The 22,744-nt window shown below is 38.5% G+C and overlaps 1 protein-coding gene across 2 annotated transcripts in view; it reads right to left on the bottom strand.

The window, feature by feature from the left end:
- Nucleotides 1-3,702: 3,702 nt before the first annotated feature.
- Nucleotides 3,703-22,744, bottom strand: part of gabrg2 (gamma-aminobutyric acid type A receptor subunit gamma2) — a 149,766-nt gene continuing 130,724 nt past the window's right edge. The window contains exons 8-10 of one of the 2 annotated variants that reach the window (XM_033978916.2): nt 20,260-20,465; nt 17,625-17,648; nt 3,703-9,150 (exon numbers count right to left, since the gene is read on the bottom strand). In XM_033978916.2, the coding sequence (XP_033834807.1) occupies nt 8,872-9,150; nt 17,625-17,648; nt 20,260-20,465 (509 nt within the window). In that variant the 3' untranslated portion in view covers nt 3,703-8,871. The remainder of the gene's footprint in view (nt 9,151-17,624; nt 17,649-20,259; nt 20,466-22,744) is intronic. The other variant, XM_033978917.2, reaches the window with a different exon arrangement.

Genomic DNA, 22,744 nt, shown 5'->3' with positions numbered 1-22,744 from the left:
GATGTATTTTGAGACACTATTCGAGCACAAATTTGACCCAAAAAAGTAGTCTAGGTGCTTTTCTATGGATAGGGACCATTTAGCGAAAGGCGAGAGCGTCATAAAACACAGTATAGAAGCAGATCAGCTCAATGACCCGTGGTACTGAATCTGCACATTCTCAGAGTAATTTAGTGATGATGTCCTTTCTTTGACTTTCTGTGAGATTTGGAAATGTTGCCGTGTTTTGTGATACAGAGATTTTGGGATAAGTAAGAAGTAAAAGGACAAAAGTGAGAGAAGGATGGAGCGTGAGATTGACAGGCGCAGCGCATTGTGGTTTTATATTGATCGGTGTAGTGACCAGCGCTGGATAAAGCTGTTCAAAGTGCATTGTGGGGAATTTTGAGTGCGCTACTGGACATTTGGACGACACTAAAAATGGAGTGACACTTAAATAGTGCTCAAAGTCGAGAAGGAGTAGTGTGGATGTTTGTTTTTTTCCACTGACTGTGACTTGACTGATGTAAAACTGTGATAAAGTGTAGCGTTTAGCTCCAGTCAAATGAAGCGCATCGATGCTAGCAGTTAAAGCGGCGAATAAAGAGTTAGCGCAAGTATCATAGCAACCGAAGAGCCAATCTGGAGCGAGGATGTTGATGTTAACGTCCCTTCCCGTCTGCACTTAGCAACGCTGTCAGTCAAACCTGTTGCTAACGCTAGAAGGAGCAAGAAAGAAGGCGCCTGATATGTCTGTTATTAATGTTTATATTTTGAGTCATGGATAAAATGGCGAAATAAAAACACCAGGATCATGTTGAGAGGGTTGATACGAATATTTTAAGACCAAAATGACAAGTCTGACTGCAGGAGTTACAGAGAGAGGGTAAAGTGAATTGGAGCCTGAGTTGATAGAACCGGGATGATCACTTCCTATTTGGCAGCTAGCATGTTAGCTATGTCCATTTATGCACATAGCTAAAAGTCACACACTCTAATATTTGGTTGTTCCGTCTTTAGCTTTGATTACAGTACGATTTCACTTCTGCAACGTCACAACATTTATTTCCATCCAGTGTTGCATTAATTTTCCACCAAGATGTTGCATTGTCTCTCTTTCTGCTTCTCCCTCTCTCTGCTTCTCTTTCTCGCTCTGCCTCCCTCTCTCTCCCCTCTTTCTCTTCCTCTCTCTCTGTGCATCTCTCTCCCAGTCTCTGTCTCTCCCGCTCTCTCATTCTTTCTGCTTCTCCCCCTCTCTGCTTCTCTTTCTCTCTGTCTCCCTCTCTCTCTCTGTGTATCTCTCTCTCTGTTTCTCTCTTTCTGCTTCTCCCTCTCTCTGCTTATCTTTCTCGCTCTGCCTCCCACTCTCTTTCTCTGTCTCTCTCTCTGTGCATCTCTCTCCCTGGCTGTTTCTCCCTCTCTCTCTGCATCTCTCCCTCAGTCTGTCTCTCCCTCTCTCTCTCTTCCTCTCTCTCTGTTTCTGTCTCTCTCTTTCTGCTTCTCCCCCTCTCTGCTTCTCTTTCTTGCTTTGCCTCCCTCTCTCTGCCTCTCTCTGTTTCTTTCTCTGTGCATCTCTCTCCCTGCCACTGCTTCTCCCTCTCTCTCTGCTTTCTCTGTCTCTCTCCCCTCTCCCTCTCAGCCTCCCTTTCTCTCCCTTCTTCTCCCTCTCCCTCTCTCTCTCTCTGTCTCACACTCCTGTCTCTCTCTTTCACACTTTGATCCCGTTGAATCCTGTCATTCTCATCTTTGAATCTGTCCGTGTCATCAGGGAAGAACAAATCCACTGATGTAATAACCTGGTCATTCAGTATATTCAGGTGTCAGCTGACCTCATTCTGCTGAACCTCGACCGGACCAACTGCAGCAACACCAACATATTTGCTTAGTTAAATCCAGGTGGCGACTTTTTTTCTTTGGTACAATCCGACCAAACCAAGTCGAGATTCCAGGGTTGGACGCCTAGAAGCCTCACTAGAAACTGACATATAGTTTATAAAGTATCTACATTTTAAACGCAGACAGTATTTATATCAGAAAACCGTGAAATACTAATCCCAGAGTGACCAACAGCAAGTGTAAAGGCACGAGAAATGATACTGTGACGTTTAAGTGACTCTACGTCTGGATAAACTGCAGGTACACTACTGTCTAACCCAGAAAAGCCCTTCATCTTTATCCGGCGAGCACAATGCGAGACACGTGCTGATTTTCCCCGTTGCACCACATGATGAAAGCAGCCAAGCAAACTTCACAAACTCCCGCCTGATCCGTGTGCATTATTCATTCTGTCCTCTCCTCCCACTCCCGCTCCACAGCTTCCTCCGCGGCTGACGAAAGGCGAGAGTTGTGACGGTACGCTGCATGCGAGCGCGGGGTGATCATACTCCCATGATGCTCAGGTGCGGGCGGTTGTGTCCAGCGGAGAGTCGGGTGGCGCTGTCACCGTGCGTGTTTGTGTTTGTAGTAGCTCGCCTCAGATGAAGAGACAGACGAGTCCTCTGCCTCCCACAGCCCTGTCAAATATAAATGTACTTTTGTGTCACAGTCGAGGCCTAAACACACGTCCTGTAGAAGTGGGTTTCTTTTCAAAGAGCAGTGCAAAAGATGAGCTTTTCTGTGCTGACGTTTGTGGTTGTTCAGTGTAAATCTAAGTAAAGATGCGCATAGTTAGAAAGAAAAAAGGTTCAGTTTGGTTAGATCCATTTCGAACAGATCATGTTGAAGAACCGTTCAAAAGAGCCGACTCATGAATCGTCGTGAATTGTCATATCACAAATACGGAGTCTAAATGGCAAAATATTTATGATTAAACTGGTAAAAATAATTAACAACATTGTTTTTGTGGTAAATTAGAAACTTGAAACTTGTAAATGAGAAATCCTGAATGATACGTCTCTGTATTTTTTTTTACAGATTGAAATATGACACATGTGAAACGAAGCAGCTCATTGGTCACCTGTGATTTCCCAATAAAACAAACCGATTTCACCTCAGATTAACAATTTAGTAGTTTGCTTGTTGATTCTACAGAAATCCGCCATGTTTTTCAGCCTCGTGTGACATTTTTTTCCTTTATTTTTTCTGACACAGATGGATCATACCTGTCCCTGATTGGCTGATCCACCTGTCAATCAAGTTTCCCCAGTGACCAGACTCACCTCTTCGTAAAGTATTTTAGAGGTATGTGTTCGGTTTAATCCTTCCTTGTGCCTAAACTGTCCCTGCATTTTGGATGACACAGGCTGAGTTATTCTGTTTTAGGAGTTTCATTGTACTTTTATGAACTATGATAGATGTTTACCGCAGGCGTTATGCTAAAACCACACAGGTACTAGGAAAAAACCTTGAAACCCTGTCAAATATACTTTAAACGCAGTAATAACTCCCCATTACTACAACAAAACATGTTTTTGTCATCAAACTGAACAATATCATGTATTTATAGCCTGTTTGAGCCTGTTGTTTGGTCCGCCCACTAACACTACCTCAAAACATCTGCATGATTCATCTCCTCCTCTTCATCACCTCTTCATCACCGATGCGCTCCTAAAATATCCATACGACATTTACATAAAGCCTCAAGTGACCCCCACCCCGTCCTTCAGATGATCCCACCAAATGTTTCACACAGAGCGTCTGTCAGACCTGCCCTCGCTCTTAAAACCATGAATAATAAACTCATAGACGATAAATGCAATAGTTTTATTGTAAAATTTCACAGCTATGTGCAATACCCTTATGAAAAGGATTTTTTCAATACATTTATTATAGTATGGAGACCCTAATGGACTTCACCAGTGCCCTTTTGTACAAGAAAGATACTGAGATGGTAAACAACTGATGAAAGCAGCTCTGCAATCTGGGCACGTATCTGAAAGAAACACATTTTCATAAAAGAAATGATCCACGTATGAGGTTTATACTGTCTGGCCTAAAGAAAAGAAAAAGAAAAAAAAATTAAGCAAGAAATGTCCATGAAATACCAGATGAAGTAGCATGCATACTACTGCATAGAAACACTGCAGTCTAATACTTCATGTGCAGAAAATAAACCTAAAATAAAAAAACAAAAGCAGAAATCGTTAAAGGGTTGACAGATAAAATACTTTTTCCAGTCTGGGTGTGTTCACACTTTATTAATCCCAAGTGTAATTCATGTTGATTTAATTTGACTAACTGCAGTAACTCCCATGTTCTGTAGGGGGCAGTGCATGAATGTTTACTTACAATAAAACAGAGATCAAGAAATCCTCATCTGGATCAGGCAACTATGAAGAGGGAAATAGACCTGTTAGAGCAGAAGGTTGGGGGTTTCATTTCCAAAGCGAGTTGTGAGTTGTAGTTTTGTCACTGAGCAAGACACTGCACTGACTTTTAAATAGTGGTTTCTATTTTTTAACTTAATTTGTTCCATTCTATTTTACTAATTTATTAAAGTTGCACTGTGTCTTGGAACTGTGTGGAATGTTCTACAGCAGGATCTCAAACACATTTTCACCGAGGGCCACGTCAGTAAAATGGCTGCGTTCAAATAAATTTACTTTTTTAACTTGTCAATAAACTGTTTCTGTATTTATTACTTATTCATGTTACAAATATTGCAGATGCATTTGCCTAGATGTAAAAATCTGGCTGTGTAACTGTGCATCTCTTGATAAAATGACATGTTAAGACGTCGTACGTTTTAATTTACCCTGTCGAGGACCACATAAAATGATGTAGAGGGCCACATTTCGCCCACGGGCCTCGAGTTTGACACATGTGTTCTACAGTTTCATTTCACAGGCTAATTTACAAATCAGATCAGTGCAGAGGTGACCCCGCTCAGAGTTAGATTGCACGTTGTGATGTATTTCTGCGACATAAATCACCAGTAATCCAATAAACGCAAGATAACTAGAATGCCATACTGCGGAACATTCCAGGCAAAGCGATGTAATCTCCGTGGGCACCAGCAGGGGGCAGGCCTTACAAATATTAACACGATTAAGCCCAATTGACCTTATTCTGCCCGCCCACGTTTGCCTCTAAATGCTACTAAACCGAGCTTCCTTTATGGCGGCGATCCCGTTCATTTCAATGAAGAATTTGCGGAAAAAATCTGAATTTGCCTCTAAAATCTGACATAAAGTTGGTTAATTTGCGTAAAATGTCGTATGTTCACGTGACCAACGAGTCAACGCTGCACCGATTCTCTGGTAAACTTTAAAACGGCTCTGTAGTCCGTATAAAACGTATTTACTGTCAAGATGAGCAGCCCCATGTAAAATAATACAACCGGAGCGACAATAGCAACGTTTACGGACACTTCGGGATTAAAATGAATAAAATGTGAACACACCTTTACAAAAACATCCTTTCCAATATGAAGACTTTTCAAAATAAGAGTCTGGTATGCCTGCATATTAATGTTTGGTCTGTCCTGTTCCGTATCATCTCACAAATGGTGTTATTAGCGATATTAACCATTGCATGTTTGATTTTTTATTTTTTTTTTGGCACTTTTAACCGACTCTCGATACACGTCTTTTATCTAGTACACAGGTGATGACCAGTCTAATAGTACACACAGTTACACACATCCAGTGATACTATTGTTTAATACTTTTAAGACAGGTTTAGACTAACAACGCTTTGCAACGGGACCCGGTAGAGATCAGGAAATAAACTCTGACGAAAAAAGTAAAGATTGTAAACCAAATAAACGGTTGTAACTAGGTCAAGAAGTTATTGTTCTTTTTGTTTTTTTGTCCCTGAAAAAGTATGACTATAAGCGTACTACTTTGAACATAGAAACTTGCTAAACTCAGACGGTAACTAACAGTATAGTGAAAGCTGTAGTAGTTAGTGTACATTGACAACAACATAAAACACAGGATAAATAAGTCAAGTGCCATTGACACGAGTTTTCTCATACATGATAGTGACAGCATTCGGTGAGTATTTTAAAACCAGGGGCTATACTTAGAAGTCAACATAAGTACAATTTTCTCTCAAAAAAATAAATAGACCATCAATAAATAAGTAAATAAATACCTTTTTGCCCTTGTTTTCAGTCTAGCATTTACAATTATTACCGTAATTAATAAGATGTGATACGACAACAATGCGGAAATTACAAAATATATACCCCTTTACAAAAGTCCCGAAGGGTTAGAGCTTTAGCAGTTGTTCTTTTTTCATATATTTTTTTCGTATGTACAGAACGTAAGCACGGTGATTTACATATATTGATGAAACGGTATTAAAACGCCCCCGGTAGTTGCCTTTATATCAGGTTGGAGTTGGACCCTTCGATTGGTCTCTTCAAGCAACGTCCAGAGCGTTTGCGTAAGGAAAATAATGATAAATAAATGATATGATGCTAATAATGACGTTAGCCTAGCTTCTTGAGACCGGATGAAGTGTTTTACATTCAAAGTGGTGCGTTTCTGAAGCCAAAAAGTAGAATAAAAGCAGTACGTAGTAGTAAGGCATACAAAAATGTACGGATTGGCAGTTTATTGTTGATTTTGAAGGGCAAATATTGCGCGAAATTAACTTTTTTGAGCTTTTGTTTATGTCTTTACGCTCAAAAATTAGCCTATTTAAATCTTCCTCGGATTGTTACGTCATAGGTAAATCCTGCAGTTTTAAAATCCATAAAGTGCCGCCATGTTTATTAGCATGCCGGACAACGAACCTTAAATGGCTAGTTTTTTTTGTTTTTTTTCCCCGTGGTTCATTCCCACTTCTGCCAGTAGAGGGCGCGCTAGCACCAAATCCAAATAATGCGTAATATTTGTCCTTTAAACCCAGTCAACTCATACGAATAATTTGAATAGATATATGTAAAATTAAATAAAATAAAGTTACATTTTTTGACAGCGAAATTACAAAAGTTGGAGGTTCGGTTCCCAGCAAACGGGCGTGTTGTTGTACCCTTGAGCATGACATTTTTGACCTCTTTTACCCATTTTTACCCTCTCGTGACTGAGATAAAGTACTTCCACAGTATTTTAACGTTTCCGTGTAATGAATAAGTCGCTCAACGGTCACATATGAGATCAGTCTAAGCTTTTTTACGAAAGACAGATGCACGGAAATGCGAAAGTAGTTTGATATCGGCGCTTGATCCTGGGGTGATGCAACAACCTTTTTACCAGACGATTGCTGTAAACAAAAAGGTTGCATAAGCGTATTATGTAAATGCTTTTAACAATGAAGATGGGGTCAGTGCCGTCCATACGCTAATGGCTGGAAAAATAAAATGGCTACGCGGTTTGATGTCCTCATATCATCCACCCACCAGCGTTAAAAGAAGTAACAGTGATATATATGAAATCCCACTCACCTTTCGAGACACTCCATGTTCATAGGTAGACCAATTTTTCCCCCATAATCGTCAAAAAGATAAAATATGGTTCGTTTTTTTGGCCTGAAAAGATGCATGCAATAAATGTAAACCACTATGCATGTAATAATAAAATATATACAGCGTCTGTACAGTGGAGTTTGTGGATAACGTTTAAATTGTGCTAGCGTCGCAGCTAAACCAGAGTGAGTCCCAGCGCTTGAGTTTTATATTTAAAGTGCTTCAGGGTTGTTGGTCGACAAATGAGCTTAAAAAAGGGCCAGTTTCACAAAAGTTTCCGTTGGTATTGATGGTGAAGAATGTAACAGAGGCAGTGTACGCAGAAGTGGTTGTAAACTGGTACATTTTCGTGATGAAACTGAATTTAAGTTGTTTTAGGATAAAATTAAACATAAAATAATTGCGTTTTGTAAAGGGATACTGTTCTCTATGCTCCTAATATAGTGGACTTTTGTAGCTGCCCAAAGTCTGGATATGTTAAGCTAGGGCTAGTGACATAATAAAGATAAATTTAACACACACTAAACCAGGACTAGACCAGGATTTAGTGCTGTCACGATACTAAAACTTCAAACTCGACTTCAATACTAAGGACAATACTGATTCTGATACCAAGATGGTAATAAAAAAGCAGTTTCTTTAGACAATAGAGTGTGATTTTCAACATTAAATAATAATACTTTCATTTATATTACCGTAAATGTGTTATATCTGTGTAATCCCTTCGTCGTCCATGGGCGTATTTACTGGTCTATGTGTCTTATACTTGTTCTGATACAGCTCAAGATCATTCTAAAGCTATTCGGGAAAGATTCTGTCCTGTGAATCTGCTTTTTTACACTTTAGCCTCGCTCAAATGAGTATCTAGTTTACTTAACACTGATTTTCGATACTTTTGAGACCTCTACTAGGATTAAAACAGGACGAAAATCAGTCTACACCAGGAACAAACTCAGTTCAAACCAGAACAAGTAAAAATGTAGTAAGAATGGAAGTGTCTGGGGAGGGAGAAGTCCACATATCACTCCTGTAAGTCGACCGTACGCACCAGATTTCGCACATGAAGATAGATCTGTTGAATATATACTGTTGGTAATGATACAAATGATCAACCTCTTCTGTGAAACTGGTCCAAAATCAAGTTTACAATATTTCCTATTGATCTGAATTGCTTTTAAAATACTGAGAATGTATGATTTACAAAAAAAGCAGCAATAATTCTGTAATTTTCCCCATAAAATGATAAATGTTACGTCCACATACAACAATATTCTCACAACAATCGTTAAAACCAGTTCATGCCGTTTAAGATGTAATGCTACACGATTCGCAGTGTCTTTAGTTGTTCATTTTTAAATATAACTTACATTGAGTGAAACCGAAAACGAACGCAAAATAGTTCGATAATCAAGTCATTTCCGCTTCCTTTCTGAAAGTCCGTTCGTTTAAGCTTTAGTAGGGGGGGGACATCAAAACGAAAAAACGAAAACCCGATGGATACCGACTCGTAAGGCTCGAAGGTAGCGACCCCGCGAGCCCTAGAGGTAAAGGTAGGACACCCAGTAGACCAGGTTGAAGAGGCCGAACGCGGTGGGGAAAAAAATGCGAGCGTAAGAGTCTATTTTGGCGATGCGGATGTGGAGGCGCCCGTGTCTCCATGCGCCAGTGCGGCAGTCTTCGAAGCAGCAGAAGAAGCTAGTGCAGTCCTTCCCGTCCAGGCATTCGTAGCCGTACTCCTCGTCGCGTTCGGTCATGTGCGTGGCGTTGTTCATCTGGATGGCGGTGGCGGAGCGCGGGCGGATGTCGACCGTGGGCGTCTGAGAGAGAAAAGGGAGAGAAAGGTCAGAGTCTTTTTTTAAAAACCTTGTCAATTCCTAATAATGTGGTCCAAAACAAAAAAAGAAAAACGTGAAGTGTTTTGGTGCGAAGTTGCTGAAGTCGGACGTAAAAGTTGGTGTTTGGGCTCGCTGTAAAAGTTTGTGTTGTTGCGTCCTTGGGCAAGACATTTTAAACCTTTTTTACGTTTTTTTTTTTCACTTTTACGTAAGTAGATTTAGGTATATCCCAAAAAAGGCAACTAACCTTTTTTGAAGTACATTATACAACCACGGGCCGTTAAAGAGAAACCAATTAAACTAACTTTCAGCAAGAGGACGAGGACAAGGACGCCGAAGACATTTTGTTGGTCTATAAAATAGTATTTGAATGCGGTAATAATTTTGTCATTAGTTACGTGAGTTATGGCGTCGTTGTCCTGTGCTGAGCTACGCAGAACACACCTTTCTCAGCCCATCAAACGATATACATCTAGTCGTGGTCCTTTTTTATTTTTCCGCTAAAGTTTTACGTCTGAACTCTAATCGGACAAACTCCAACTTTACGAACTCAAATGTCACCCCGACTATCAAAAATACGCAACAGTTTAAGACACTGTACCTGATTTGTACTCTTAAAAACGTGAAAAACAGAACGAGGTCATTTTAAACGCTTTGCAGTGGTTCAGATTTCTTTCTTTCCTTCCTTCGTTCCTTCCTTTATTCTTTCTTTATTCATCAGGGACCATGCGCAAATTGATTAATCTAACAAAAGAAAAGATGAATTTCACTGCTACTTTCCGTCGTAATTACTCAACGCAATGACTTTTTAGGCGTTTTTCACAACTTTAAGAGACCAGAACGCTAACGAGCTAACAGCACCTACCATGCTAACAGTGCACTTCCTGAGTACAGGTATGGGGCCTTTATCGGTCACCTTAATAAGTCACATTTGCACTGTTATGCTGTTGTTGTTAGAGATGGATATATACAAGTATTTTATTTGATTTTTAAGCATATCTTCTGTAACTTTTGTGCGTATTTAGTGTTTTTACGTTGCACTTTATCACCAAAAAAAGTTCCTAGTTCGTGAGTTGTGTTCACCAACAACGGCGATTAAAAACTCTCCTGATTCCGATTCCTTAAAGGATTTGTTTGCCACATGGAAGTCCTAACCCTCAGAGCTCGTTTACGTTTTTCCCTATCTTCACTCTCCTTCCTCGTTTTCCGTCGTCATCCTCAGAAAAGCAATTTGCACCTCGCGCTCGCCCGAGGACCTTTTTAATGTCATGGAAACACAAATACGCTCGTAAGTGGCACCTATGTCTGCAATTAGTGCGAGTCCGGCGACAAAGGCGTCGTCCTCGTAGGCCACAAAATGCAAATTATACACTGGGCTGGGACAGAGCTGGCAGCAGCGTCCATGATCATATTTATTCTGCGTTAGCGTTGTTGCTAGTGCTGGGCGTTTTGCTTTTAATTGTGAATAGCAAAGCACTTGGAAAGACGCGGTGACAGACAGGTGCCCGCAGGCAGTTTCTTACAAGCACAAAAACAATAACGTTAAAAGCCGCGTGAGTCAGCAGAACACTATTATTATTATTATTATTATTATTATTATTATTATTATTATTACCAATATGGATTTGTCTATTGTGCTCTGACCTACATTAGACAGAGGAGGGGACTGGAACAAAGCCAAGGCAAATCAGAGCCAAAAATAGCACATAAATAAGATTTAGAAAACTACTGTGTTAAAAAAAATTGAATTAATCTATAAGTGCAAAAGGAACAGTGGCTTAATATTTGAGTAAACACCATTAGTAGGAGCCAAACTTGACGTGGAGCTTTGACTTTTTGGAGCTTTTAACCATGTTCTAGGCCTTTTGTTCGTCAAAAAACATACATAGAGTTGGGTTTTTTTTGCGTTTTTCATGCTTGTTTCATTAATCCTGTTTAAATTTTCCTTGAATTGTTACGTCACAGGTAAAAATCCGTGTTTCTCGTGCACAGTTTTAAATGTAAAAATCAAATTTGGACTTGTTCTGAGGATTTCTAAAGTCATATTGTGTTTTTTTTTCTTGCATAGGAGCCATGTTGACGTGTTTTTCCAACTGTAGACATTACTTAAGTTGGTTTAATACGTCCGCTCCAACTTTTACCATTTTGTCTGTCATGCATTTTATCATTTGAAGGGTTTGAATAGGTTAAAAATCCTCACTGCAAATACCCAGATAGTACTTTTTGATCAAATTTTCACAACGCCGCTCAGGCAGAGATCGACTGATATGGATTTTTTTCATGACTGATTGTTTAAAATATGGAGAAACCGACCGCCAATAAGATCTGCTGATATTTTTGAGCCAATATGTCGGGTTGATTTGGATTATTTTCTCCAAATTTTGTACTTTTAATTCACAACAAACTCACCCACAGTCCGTTTTTGTACCACAAACCTTCAACAGAGCAGTGTAGTCACGTTTTGAATAGTCATCTTTTTGTATACGAGTGTTCAGATAAAGCTTTGTGTGTACCAAAAACAAAATATCGGCCTGTAGTGAAGATTTAAGGCCAATATCGATGCGGTAAGAAGTGCAAATATCAGCCCTCTGCACTTAGATGTAACTTTTTTCTAGGTTTAAACACTTCAAACACTTTCGTTTAAAAATAGTACTGATAAAGATGGTGCTACCGTTGAATTAGTCACAGTCACATCGGTGGTGAGGCGAGTTGTTTGGTGTCTCTTTTCACCACTGTAGCTCTACGTATAAGATCTATAGTAATCTGACAGATAATCGACAAAACTTCTTTCACTACAGAGTAATTCAGAGCCTCTTTTTATCCACATCTCAGTCAGAAAGTGGTACAAAGTGTGAGCGTGTTGTCGCAATACTAAACTTTCAACCTTGATTTTGTTGCTAGAGACTGATTATGATACCACAATGGTTCTTTTTAGTTAAAAATGTCATTTTTATATACAAAATAATCGTATTTTCTTTATCTTCGCATGTGTGCAGGAAAGCTCAAATTTTGTCCCGTTAATGTGATTTTTTTTTTTGCATTATTAACACGTTCTCAAATGATTTTCTAGTTTTACAATTGTTTAGTGTCTTATTTTCGATACTTTTGACGACCCCAGTACAGAAGCATCAGAACCTGCCCTATTCTAAACGGAGATAATATAATACGTGCTGATCTTTCATCTCCAAATACCACGACACCTTTGCACAGATAGGCCGTTTGTCTGATGAAATTTGCGGTGTCTTTTTAGCAGAGATTTGGTCGACTTCGATGATAAATCCTGTTGTCAGACTCATCATTTTTCAAAAGGCAAATCCAGTCGAAAGTTCAGACTGTGAAACTTTGCACCTTTTCACTTTCAAAACAGACGTAACATGAGTCATTTTGTAAAGAAACTGTATTAATTGTGCCATTTTATAACAACTTAATTAAGAATGATTCACGCTTAGTCATTTAAAGTGGGACTAAACACTTAAACTCCGCCCACAACCGCACTTCAGTAGAGCGGCTAAACGGGGCAGTATTTGGACAACTAAAGAAAAAAAGTGACGGGGAAGGTGTTTGTCAGAAACACCTGGCTGTAATCATTTATTTAATTTTTTTATAAAACAGAAACAAACAGATTTTTCTAGACTGGACATTCAGAACTCCTGCTCTATTTTATTATTATTTTTTATTTATTGTATAATTTATATTTTTTTCATGCTACCATCCAATTTACCTTTTTTTTTTTTTTTTTTTTAAATAAAACAGAAACCATCAGATTTTTCTAGATTGGACATTCAGAATTCTTGCTCTTTTTTATTGTATAATTTATATTGTTTTCATGCTACTATCCAATTTACCTTTTGTTTAATGTTAATGTTTAATAAAACGGAAACCAATGGATTTTTCTAGATTGGATATTCTTGCTTTTTTTATTATTTACATTTTTATTTTTTATATTTTTTTCATGCTACTTTTTTTTTTAATACAACAGAAACCAACTGATTTTTCTAGATTGGACATTCAGAATTCTTGCTCTTTATTATTATTATCATCATCATCATCAGGTCAGTCTTTCATGATGTCACCAACTACATGAAATTGAAGGCCATTGGAAGCAACACAAACTTATATTTATGTTTTGTTTTACCAGAAAGCTGCAAATGTACCTAGTTTGTGCTAAAACTGCCAAAACATGACCTGAGACAGTAGATAATTATATCAAAACACCATTTACAGTTTAGTTGTGAAAGTTCGCATTTAGTTCCACGTAAATAAAGAGTTGGGGCTTGGAGTTAAGTATTAATTAGTTACTAGTTTCTATTTGTTCCTTGCCTGTAGCAGTATTACAGCTCATTTATGTCTTATCAAACACAAAACTCTCTTCATAATTTAAAGCTGCACACTGCCGTCGGGCGTCTGTAGTTATACACGCGGTTATGCTAATGTTGCTAATGTCAATAAAAGCAGAAATTCACTCTTAAACTTTGCTTTATTAAGTATTTGTGTAGTAACAATGTCTCTGGGTTACTAAATTCCATGTAGTAGTAGTAAAGTATCGCACTTAAGTCGAATTTTTGGGTATCTGTACTTTACCTTAAATTTTACAGTGGATACTTTTTACTTTTACTACACGAAATTTAAGAGCAGTATCTGTATTTTTGAACAGGACTGTAAAGTAAAACGTACTTTTTGTATGATTTGAGGGGTTATTTTGACCATGACTCTAACGTCTTGACTAAAGTTTTTGAGTTCAAGCTTCAACTTTGAGCGAAACAAAAATAAATACACAAAATTCATAATAAAAAGTAAGAAATTGATCAAAATATGTATCAGTATCACTACATTTAACACAAAAAAAATCAACAACATCGTGTGAAATAACTTGACTTTTTACTCTTAAAGTATATTTTTAAATGAATACTTTTACTGAAGTTGATTTTTTTCATGTCATACTTTTCCTTGAGTAACTTTTTACCTCCGTATTTGTACTTTTAAACAAAACTAAATCCGCATTACGCCGTATTCAAGCACATGAGCAAGTATTTATTATCACTTAATTGCATCTTCCCTATAATGTAATGGTCATTTTTTTCCCCGAACATTCCCGACATTTGATCTCGGAACGGTGTAATGTCCAGGTTAGAGTTCCCACATCTGAGAGCGACTGGAACGCAGCATTAAATACCTGAATACCTGAATATATTTGAAATAACACACCATAGATACAGTAAATAACAAACAAATACAACATAGGTCAACATAATTTACACAACATTTTCTCTACAGCTACAATGTGAACCATGGCCATGCACCAAAAACAAATAGGCCATAGTACTTTTGTATATTTTTAGTACTTGTAGCATGCATCCTCAAACAAGCATCAAAAGCAACAGTAAAATTAACCAGTACGACTTGCCCAGCACTAGCATAGATAAAGTTTCCCTTTGAAAACTGCATAACCAACACGAAATAGAAGCATGTTATTGTTTTTCAAATGGTTTTAAGTAAAGAGGTTATGAGTCAGTTTCAAAGGGGGTCAGTGCCACCAAAAAAATGTGTAAGCTCAAGCAGAAGGCGCAAGAAAAAAGCTGTAGTGGCCGTAGTTTTTGAAGTCGTGTCGACCGGTGTTAGCAAAGAAAAAGGTTAGAAAACAAAACCATACAAGACAGTGGCATCGTCAACTTTAACCGGCTGAAACTGGAGACAACCCTTTGGAGCGTGGGGAACCCGGCACGGAGACACTTTCAACGTTTCTGAATAAAAGTTTTAAATTACAGAGTGGAGGAAACTGGAGGTGAAAGTGAAGAGGAGCGTTATGTGAGGTCAGAAGAGACACTGGGGTTCAGAAGTCGGAAAATCACGAAAACCACTTTGCTAAATGCCCCATACGCTGAGATCACTCACATGTAGCTAAGGCAAAAGTTAGGTTTTTAGGTTTTACAAATACTTTCACAAATACTGACCCCATAATATATATTTTTTAATCTACAGATAACACGTTTTTTTCATGCTACCATACAATTTACCATTCTTTTTTTTTATTTTTTATAAAACAGAAACAAACTGATTTTTCTAGACTGGGCATTTAGACTTCTTGCTCTTTTTATTTTATTTTAGAATTTATATTTTTTCATGCTACCACACAATTTACCATTTAATTATTATTAGATTTTTCTATATTGAACATTCACAATTCTTGCTCTTGTTATTTACATTTTTATTTTATAATTTATATTTTTTTCAAGCTACCATACAATTTACCACTTTTTTTTTTTTAAATATAACATAAACCAACAGATTTTTCCAGATTTTCTAGATTATTATTATTTACACTTTTATTTTTTAAATTTTATTTTAGAACTTATTTTTCATGCTACCGTACAATTTACCACTTTTAATTAAAAAAAAAAATATAACATAAACCAACAGATTTTTCTAGATTATTATTATTTACATTTTTATTTTAGAATTTATATTTTTTCATGCAACCATACAATTTACCTTTTTTTTTATTTATTATAAAACAGAAACCAACTGATTTTTCTAGACTGGACATTCAAAATTCTTGCTCTTTTATTATTATTATTTTTTTGCTCATTAATGTCAATAATACCCATCATCATTAGCAGTTAGAGCCCATGTGAGTTTTTATGGTCTCCTTCACTCTACCTCCCGTCGCCTCCAGTCTGGAATCGTGAACATTCCGATTCCACAGCGTTTCAAGGCTCCACACCTCAGACCTGTGCGTGTAAAAGCAGATTATCTCGTTGTCTTAAGGTATAAATTTAGCCGTGGGGTTAGCCGTACACGGGCATTTCCTTTAAAGATTAGGCCGTGCTCTAATCTCGTGAATGGGCCCGGCGAGTGTAATTAGCCCCAGTGCCTTGTGGGTTGTCCGTTTCAGTCCGTTAAGGCTCTGCTGACTCGGTGGGAAGTGTCAGGTCGAGAAGCCCAACAAAACAGCGCAGGCGTGGACAAACGGGAGAGTACGGATCAACTCAAGGATGAAAAACACACGTCCACTCAAAGAACCAGCAACTGACCCAAGATACAGATTTAGAATAGTAGCACTTTAAGGAAGCAGTTACCGAGCCTGAATCATTCATAAAAACGTATTTGTTCATTATGAATTAAGTCTTTCTTCATGCTATATTAACGCTAATTAAAGTGTAGTTATCATTAAGCTTTACCCAAATAGTTTTACAGTAGAATTTAAATCCTTCATCAGTGTAATTTGGCTCTACTAACGTGACATTTTGAATTTTAAGTCATTTTGTTCCACGCAGAGACGATATAAAGACGTCGCCCACAGCGTTCGGCTCCAGTCAAATGCAGCTCGTCGAGGCTAGCGGTTATAGCGGCGAATCTAGAGGCTGAGTTCCTTATTTGGATTTACGACTTCGAGTATCACAGCAACCAAAGAGCCAATCTGGAGTGAGGATGTTGGAGGAAACGCCCCTTCCCTTTTAGCAGGGAACGAGCGCTTAGCAACACTGTCAATCAAACCTGTTGCTAACGCTAGCGGGAACAACCTCAGGGAAAGAAGCTCTTGATTTTTCTGTTATTACTGTTCATATGTTGCGTTACGGACACAATAGCGAAATAAAAACGCGAGGATCATGCAGAGCGGGTTAATACGAACATTTTAAGACAATCGAGCTGGAAATGCGCCCGTGATCGCTTCGTATTTGGAACGTGGCAGCTAGCAGGTTAGCTATGTCCTTTTAAATATACAGTCTATGTTTCCACAGTGTAAACCTAGCTTGTCGTTTAGCGAACAGCGTTCTCCTACAGAAAAGTTAATATTCTCTACTGATTTTTGACCATTGGACTTTGGATTGTTTATTTTTAAGTCATTTTTCCCAAATTTAAATCCATCAAATAATAATTAAAAGAGCTTTTATTCTCAAAATGCAACACCCGTGAAATCTGTAGCTTGTTGTTGGGCGAAAAAGCAACAACAAGCAGTTAAAAACGCCTTTAAACTACTGATTGTGCCAGCTGCTGACAGATTTTTTTAATTTTCCTTTTTTCCCCGTGAATCATCTTTCCGTGTTTTGGGTAAACTGCGAGTTATTTGAGCGGAAATTGTGTTTTTCATCTTTCGTATCAAATTGTACCCACGATTTTGCCCACATCTGTAGGAAAAAAATCAGGAAAAGAAGAGAAAAAGCTGTGGTTACAACAACAAGAACAAAACGAGTGAAACAGGGCAGAGGGAGCCAGAATTGACGGGAAAACCGGGATTTGATTTAAGCTTGAAGACAAGTGAGTGCATCTGGCTAGCTGCCTCTGCACTGTGCACAAACAGCCCCACTGTACTCCCTGTTTTGGTGCGTTTGTGTTGGGTAAAGAAAATGCATTGCGGGTAGAGATATCGAAGGAGAGAAGAGGGAAGGGCCGGTCTGTCAAAAAACAGTGAAGCCAAGTGCAGCAGACACATGCATTAGACACGGGCAGTTGTATACCTTGGAGGAAAAGAGCCGCAGTAGCTTTAATCCAGACGGGAGACAAAGAAAACATGAAGTTAACGAAAAAACAACAACACATTTCAGAAAGAAGGAACTCAAAATAAAGGTAATGTAGAAAGAAGTGACAATTATATGTAAAAATAGAGATATAACAGTACAGAGAGATGCATGATGGGAAACGTAGTACATACATAATATGCTCTACGTACAGGACATGAGCACAGTTATGACAATCTTTACCATATTTTAACGTACAAACTTCAATAATTTCCTCAGCTATTTTTTTGACTTTTTAAAGGTGCACAACGTAACTTTCCCAGACCTGCTCGTCTCCAGGGAGATGTCATTTCTTCGCCTGGGATGTTCCACAGTGTATCTGACGTTTCATTTGTACTTGTAGAGATTTTACAGGTCAAAAATACCTTGCGAATGCGTCTTTACAGTCCACAGATCTGACCTGTAACTTCGTCTGATGCCGTCACTTGTTTGTCTTTATGGAGATGGAGAAGTTTAATGCAATACTGTGGAACTTTCCAGGCAAAGCGATGAGTTAAACGAGTTCCTTGCGGGAGTTTTACCTGTTTTTTTTCAAATGTGACTCAGTTTTTGCTGTTACAAAACTGTATAAAATAATAATAATTCTATAACTTCCTTACTAATTAACTACAATATAATAACACAAAGATAAAGTTACATAATCCATCTTAATCCAGTGGTTTAATATAAAAGACCAAGACAAAAATCTGCGGGTCGTTGGCCAAAAATACCCAAAATGGCGATTCTGTGCGGAAAAAACATTCATATCACATCAGGAGGTTTCTCATTTTGAACTATTCATGAACATCCAAAATAAATTCCATCGAGTTCATCCCAGGAAAAGGCCATCGAGGTGGGACACGGCGCTGCACCTTCCTCTTCATCGCTCATTCATCCACAACAAACTGAATCTACCGTCGAGACCAGACTGTCCTGTTTTTTGTTTTATATAAACTCTAAAGTCTAACATTTTTTACGTTTTGAAGTTTGAATAACACTGTATAGTTTTGTTACACTATCAGTCAAAAGTTTAGACACAGTTTTTCATTTATTTATGTATTTTTTCTTTATTTACGTTCCAGATTTTCACTGAAGGCATCAAACTATAAATGAACACAAGTGCAGAGATGTAAACAAAAACAAAATGAAATAAACCAAACATGTTTTAGATTTTAGATTCATGAAAATATCCAACTTTTGCTTTGATCACTACTTTTTACTCTACACTTTTCTCCTTTAATGTTCATTTTCTGATGATTATTTGTGATTATTCATGTTTTTATTGTGATTTTAATGTCTTTTTTTATTATTTAAATTACCTTATGTACAAATAACCTTTACAGAGCTGTCAACAAAGCAAACAGTGACAACTTTGAGGAATCTGAATCTAAAATATAAAACATATTTCATTATTTAACATGTTTTTTGCTACATAATCCACGTTGCGTCATATATTTGATGTCTTCAGTATGTATCTGTAATCTAGGAAGATGTAAATATAAAGAAAAAAACATTTAATGAGAAGGTGTGTCCAAACCTTCAACTGTGTATACCAAAATTATTAAAAAAAACATTTGTAATAGTGTTGTTCCAATTCTAAGTTTGATTTCAATACTAAAGAACAGGCTCTTGATTTAGTAGACTGGGAGAAAAATAAAAAAATAGCCATGAACATTGCCCTTTTTTATCGTTTTGTGAAACTTTCCAGGCAAAACTATATCTCCATGAAGAACAGAATGCACATAGTACCTCTGTAAAGGTCCTATATTACACAAAATTGACTCTTTTGAGCTTCAAGCCGTGTTATAATGTTACTTTGTTGTGTTTTGTCTTATTCACACATGTTCAAACCGCTCCGTTCCACCTTGTGATGTCATGTAGTGGTGGTTTTCAAGCTAACAGCTACATTTTACCTTTAGTTCAGTAGAGACTGGCAATTCCAGGGCTTAAAATGATTCTAGTGAAGGCGTATGACATGCCCAAACTGTGGCCCAGGGGCTAAATGCGGCCCTCAGATCAATTTTCTTTGGCCCCGAAGCTTCCAGGTAAATTGGCCGATAATATCTTAAACAGTACTTTTTACTGTATATTTCTGAAAATCTACTTTAACAAGACGATATCGAATATTTAATGTGTCCCATTGAGGATGTAAACATGAATAAAGGTCGAGTGGTTCAGTTTAACTTGTAATAAACACACAAATTTGAAGTATTTACTGTATTAGCGACCAGTCTGTTTTTTATTTGTGGCTTTTAATGAGAAAAGTTTGGACACTCCTGGCGAATGGAGTTTAAAAACACAATGGAGCACTTCCTGTATTACCACATGACACCACAAGATGGAGTGTTTTCTGTTTGAGAGAAGAACTTGTGCGTTAAACGTGTGTGAATGAAACAAAACACAACTCCAGGTGCGTTTGTGATGAGGAAACAACATTATAACACAGAAAAAAACAGAAAATAGTGTAATATGGGCCATTTAAGGCACAAATAATATCATCTTTTCATCATAATTAAAATATAAAAAATGAAAAAAGTGATAGAGCTACAGGACTGGAGTAACAGTGTCCTGGTTTATTCATCACTCATTTACTCACTGGGTTCTTCTTCTTCTTGTCCTTCTTGGCGCTGGGCTTCCTGTTGCTGACAAAGTAGTGCAACGTGCCGTACTCGATGAGCGCGGCGAAGACGAAGATGAAGCACACGGACACAAACAGGTCCATGGCCGTGACGTAGGACACTTTGGGGAGGGACTTTCGGGCGATGGTACTCAGGGTGGTCATGGTCAGCACTGTGGTGATACCTGCGGGACGAAGAGGAAGAAGAGGAGGAGGGGGGGTTAGCGTGACGAGGAAATGGGGTGTAATGTCTGTAAGATCTCGTATCGATTTGTCCTTTTTGTATTTCTGGACGGTTTATGGATTTTTTTAGTTTTCCGTCCCGTCTAAAAACGCTAATATCCCTGACAAAGTGGTAAACGATCACATTTTAATATAGTGCTTTTCCATCTTAGCACAAGACCGCGGATACAAGCGGATGGATGTTTCCTCCGCGGGGTGGCTGGGCGCTCCCTTAGAGATTGGGTCAGGAGCTCGGTCACACAGCAGGAGCTCGGATTAGAGACACTGCTCCTCCACGTCGAGAGGAGTCAGCTGAAGTGGCTCGGGTGTATGTTCTGGACGCCTCTTTAAGAATGTGTTCCAGGCATGTCCCACTGGGAGGAGACTTCAGGAAAAGACCCAGGACACACTTGGCTGGCCTGGGAACACCTTGTGGTCCCACTGATGGAGCTGGAGGACGTGTCTGGGGTGAGGGAAGTCCGGGAGTCCCTGCTTAGACTGTTGCCCCGGCGATCCGGCGCCGGACAAGAGGCAGAAGTTTATTTGTATAGCAAGATTCGCACACAAAATAATTCAAAGTGCTTTACAGAATAAGAAAGACATGAAAATCACACAAATCAGAACATAAATAATCATCATAAAATTAACATTAAAACAGAAGAGTGCAGAATAAAACGCTTTCAGTCGTATGCACAGATAACAGAACTGTTTTGTGTCCTTAAACATTGTCAGTTTAGGTTATTTTTGAGTATAAATGGTAAATAGTCACATTTTTATCCAGCTCTTTTCCACCTTCAAGTCGCTCAAAGCGTTTTAAATCAAGGAATCAAGTGTACACAGACACTGGGGGCGAGGTGGGTTAAGTGCCTTGCTTAAAAACACAACAACAGCATTCATCTGTGGGAGCTGGAATTGCACCGTCAACCTGTGGGTCAGTGGGCAGAACGACCGTAATGACCTAATACGTTTTAGTTCTCGCTCCTCTGCCCAACTCCTCATTATCTCATTTTTAACTCTGACAAAGGGAGATCGTTAAATTTAAACTGGTCCTAATTACCAGGGGTGTAAGTGCCAAACTCTGGGCCCCGGGGACAAATCATCATCGGTGGGTCGTCCCTGCGTGTCGTCTAATGAAAAATGATCATCTCAGACTTTGTGAGGGGCCCCTCTCTGCACTGGGCCCGGGGTAAACGGTTCCCTTTACCCCACCAGTCTGACGCCCCTGATAATGATTCAAATGGATAATTATTTGCACGTTTCACAGCTGTCAGATGATTTTTTTTACAGTCTGGAAGTGCGTTGTTGAAACACTATGTAAAAAGTTGCTAGCAAAAAAAAAAAAAGTTTATGTTTTATTGCTTAATTTTTCACAGAGCTGAATACAAATGTGTGTTTTAATATTTGAAAACGGGGGATTTCTGGTCAAGACACGCTGTGCTCATGCAACTTTCAACGCCGTGAAATTTTTATCACATGGATCGACTTTTTCAGCCCGTTACATGTGAAAAGCCAGTGGGAAGGAAGAATTCAACTCCTTTAGAGCCTCAGAAAACATTTATAGATCCACATATAATTTTACGTTTTATTAAGTGAATTTAACTTGTTTCAGCTGTATTACATAACATTTTAATATCAGATAATGTGGATTTATTTATAAGATCATTGTGTTGTGAATTTGTATTTGATATAAGATGAAATACAGACATTGCAGTGTGTTTTTTTTCATATTTGTGTATTTTGTGCTAAGTTGTAAGTATGTTGTATGTTTGTAAGTCTTATAATGATCTAAGTGGCTCTGTGCAGGACAGTGTCAGGCTGGTTTCAATCAAAGGGACGGTCTGCAAAAACCTCATAAACATCACATTACTCCAGAAATGTTTGAGCCGAGTCGCACTAAAATCCCTAAATCCTCACAGATCAGAGGACAGATCAGAGGACGGGTCAGAGGACAGATCAGAGGACAGGTCAGAGGACAGGTCAGAGGACAGGTCAGAGGACGGGTCAGAGGACGGGTCAGAGGACAGGTCAGAGGACAGGTCAGAGGACAGGTCAGAGGACGGGTCAGAGGACAGGTCAGAGGACAGGTCAGAGGACAGGTCAGAGGACGGGTCACTGACGACATGTGAAACACTTTATAAATGTGAGCAAAACTTCACCTGAGCAAACAATCTGTGTATATAAAGGTATGTCTTTGTGCATCAGGGCTAATGCTAATGCTAACTTCAGAGCTTAATAAATATTT

This window comes from Periophthalmus magnuspinnatus, chromosome 14 (genome assembly GCF_009829125.3).
Source record: "Periophthalmus magnuspinnatus isolate fPerMag1 chromosome 14, fPerMag1.2.pri, whole genome shotgun sequence".
In the NCBI taxonomy this organism is placed as follows: domain Eukaryota; kingdom Metazoa; phylum Chordata; class Actinopteri; order Gobiiformes; family Gobiidae; genus Periophthalmus; species Periophthalmus magnuspinnatus.
Note: the sequence above shows the minus strand (reverse complement) of the source record. Positions and strands in the feature narration are given on the sequence as shown.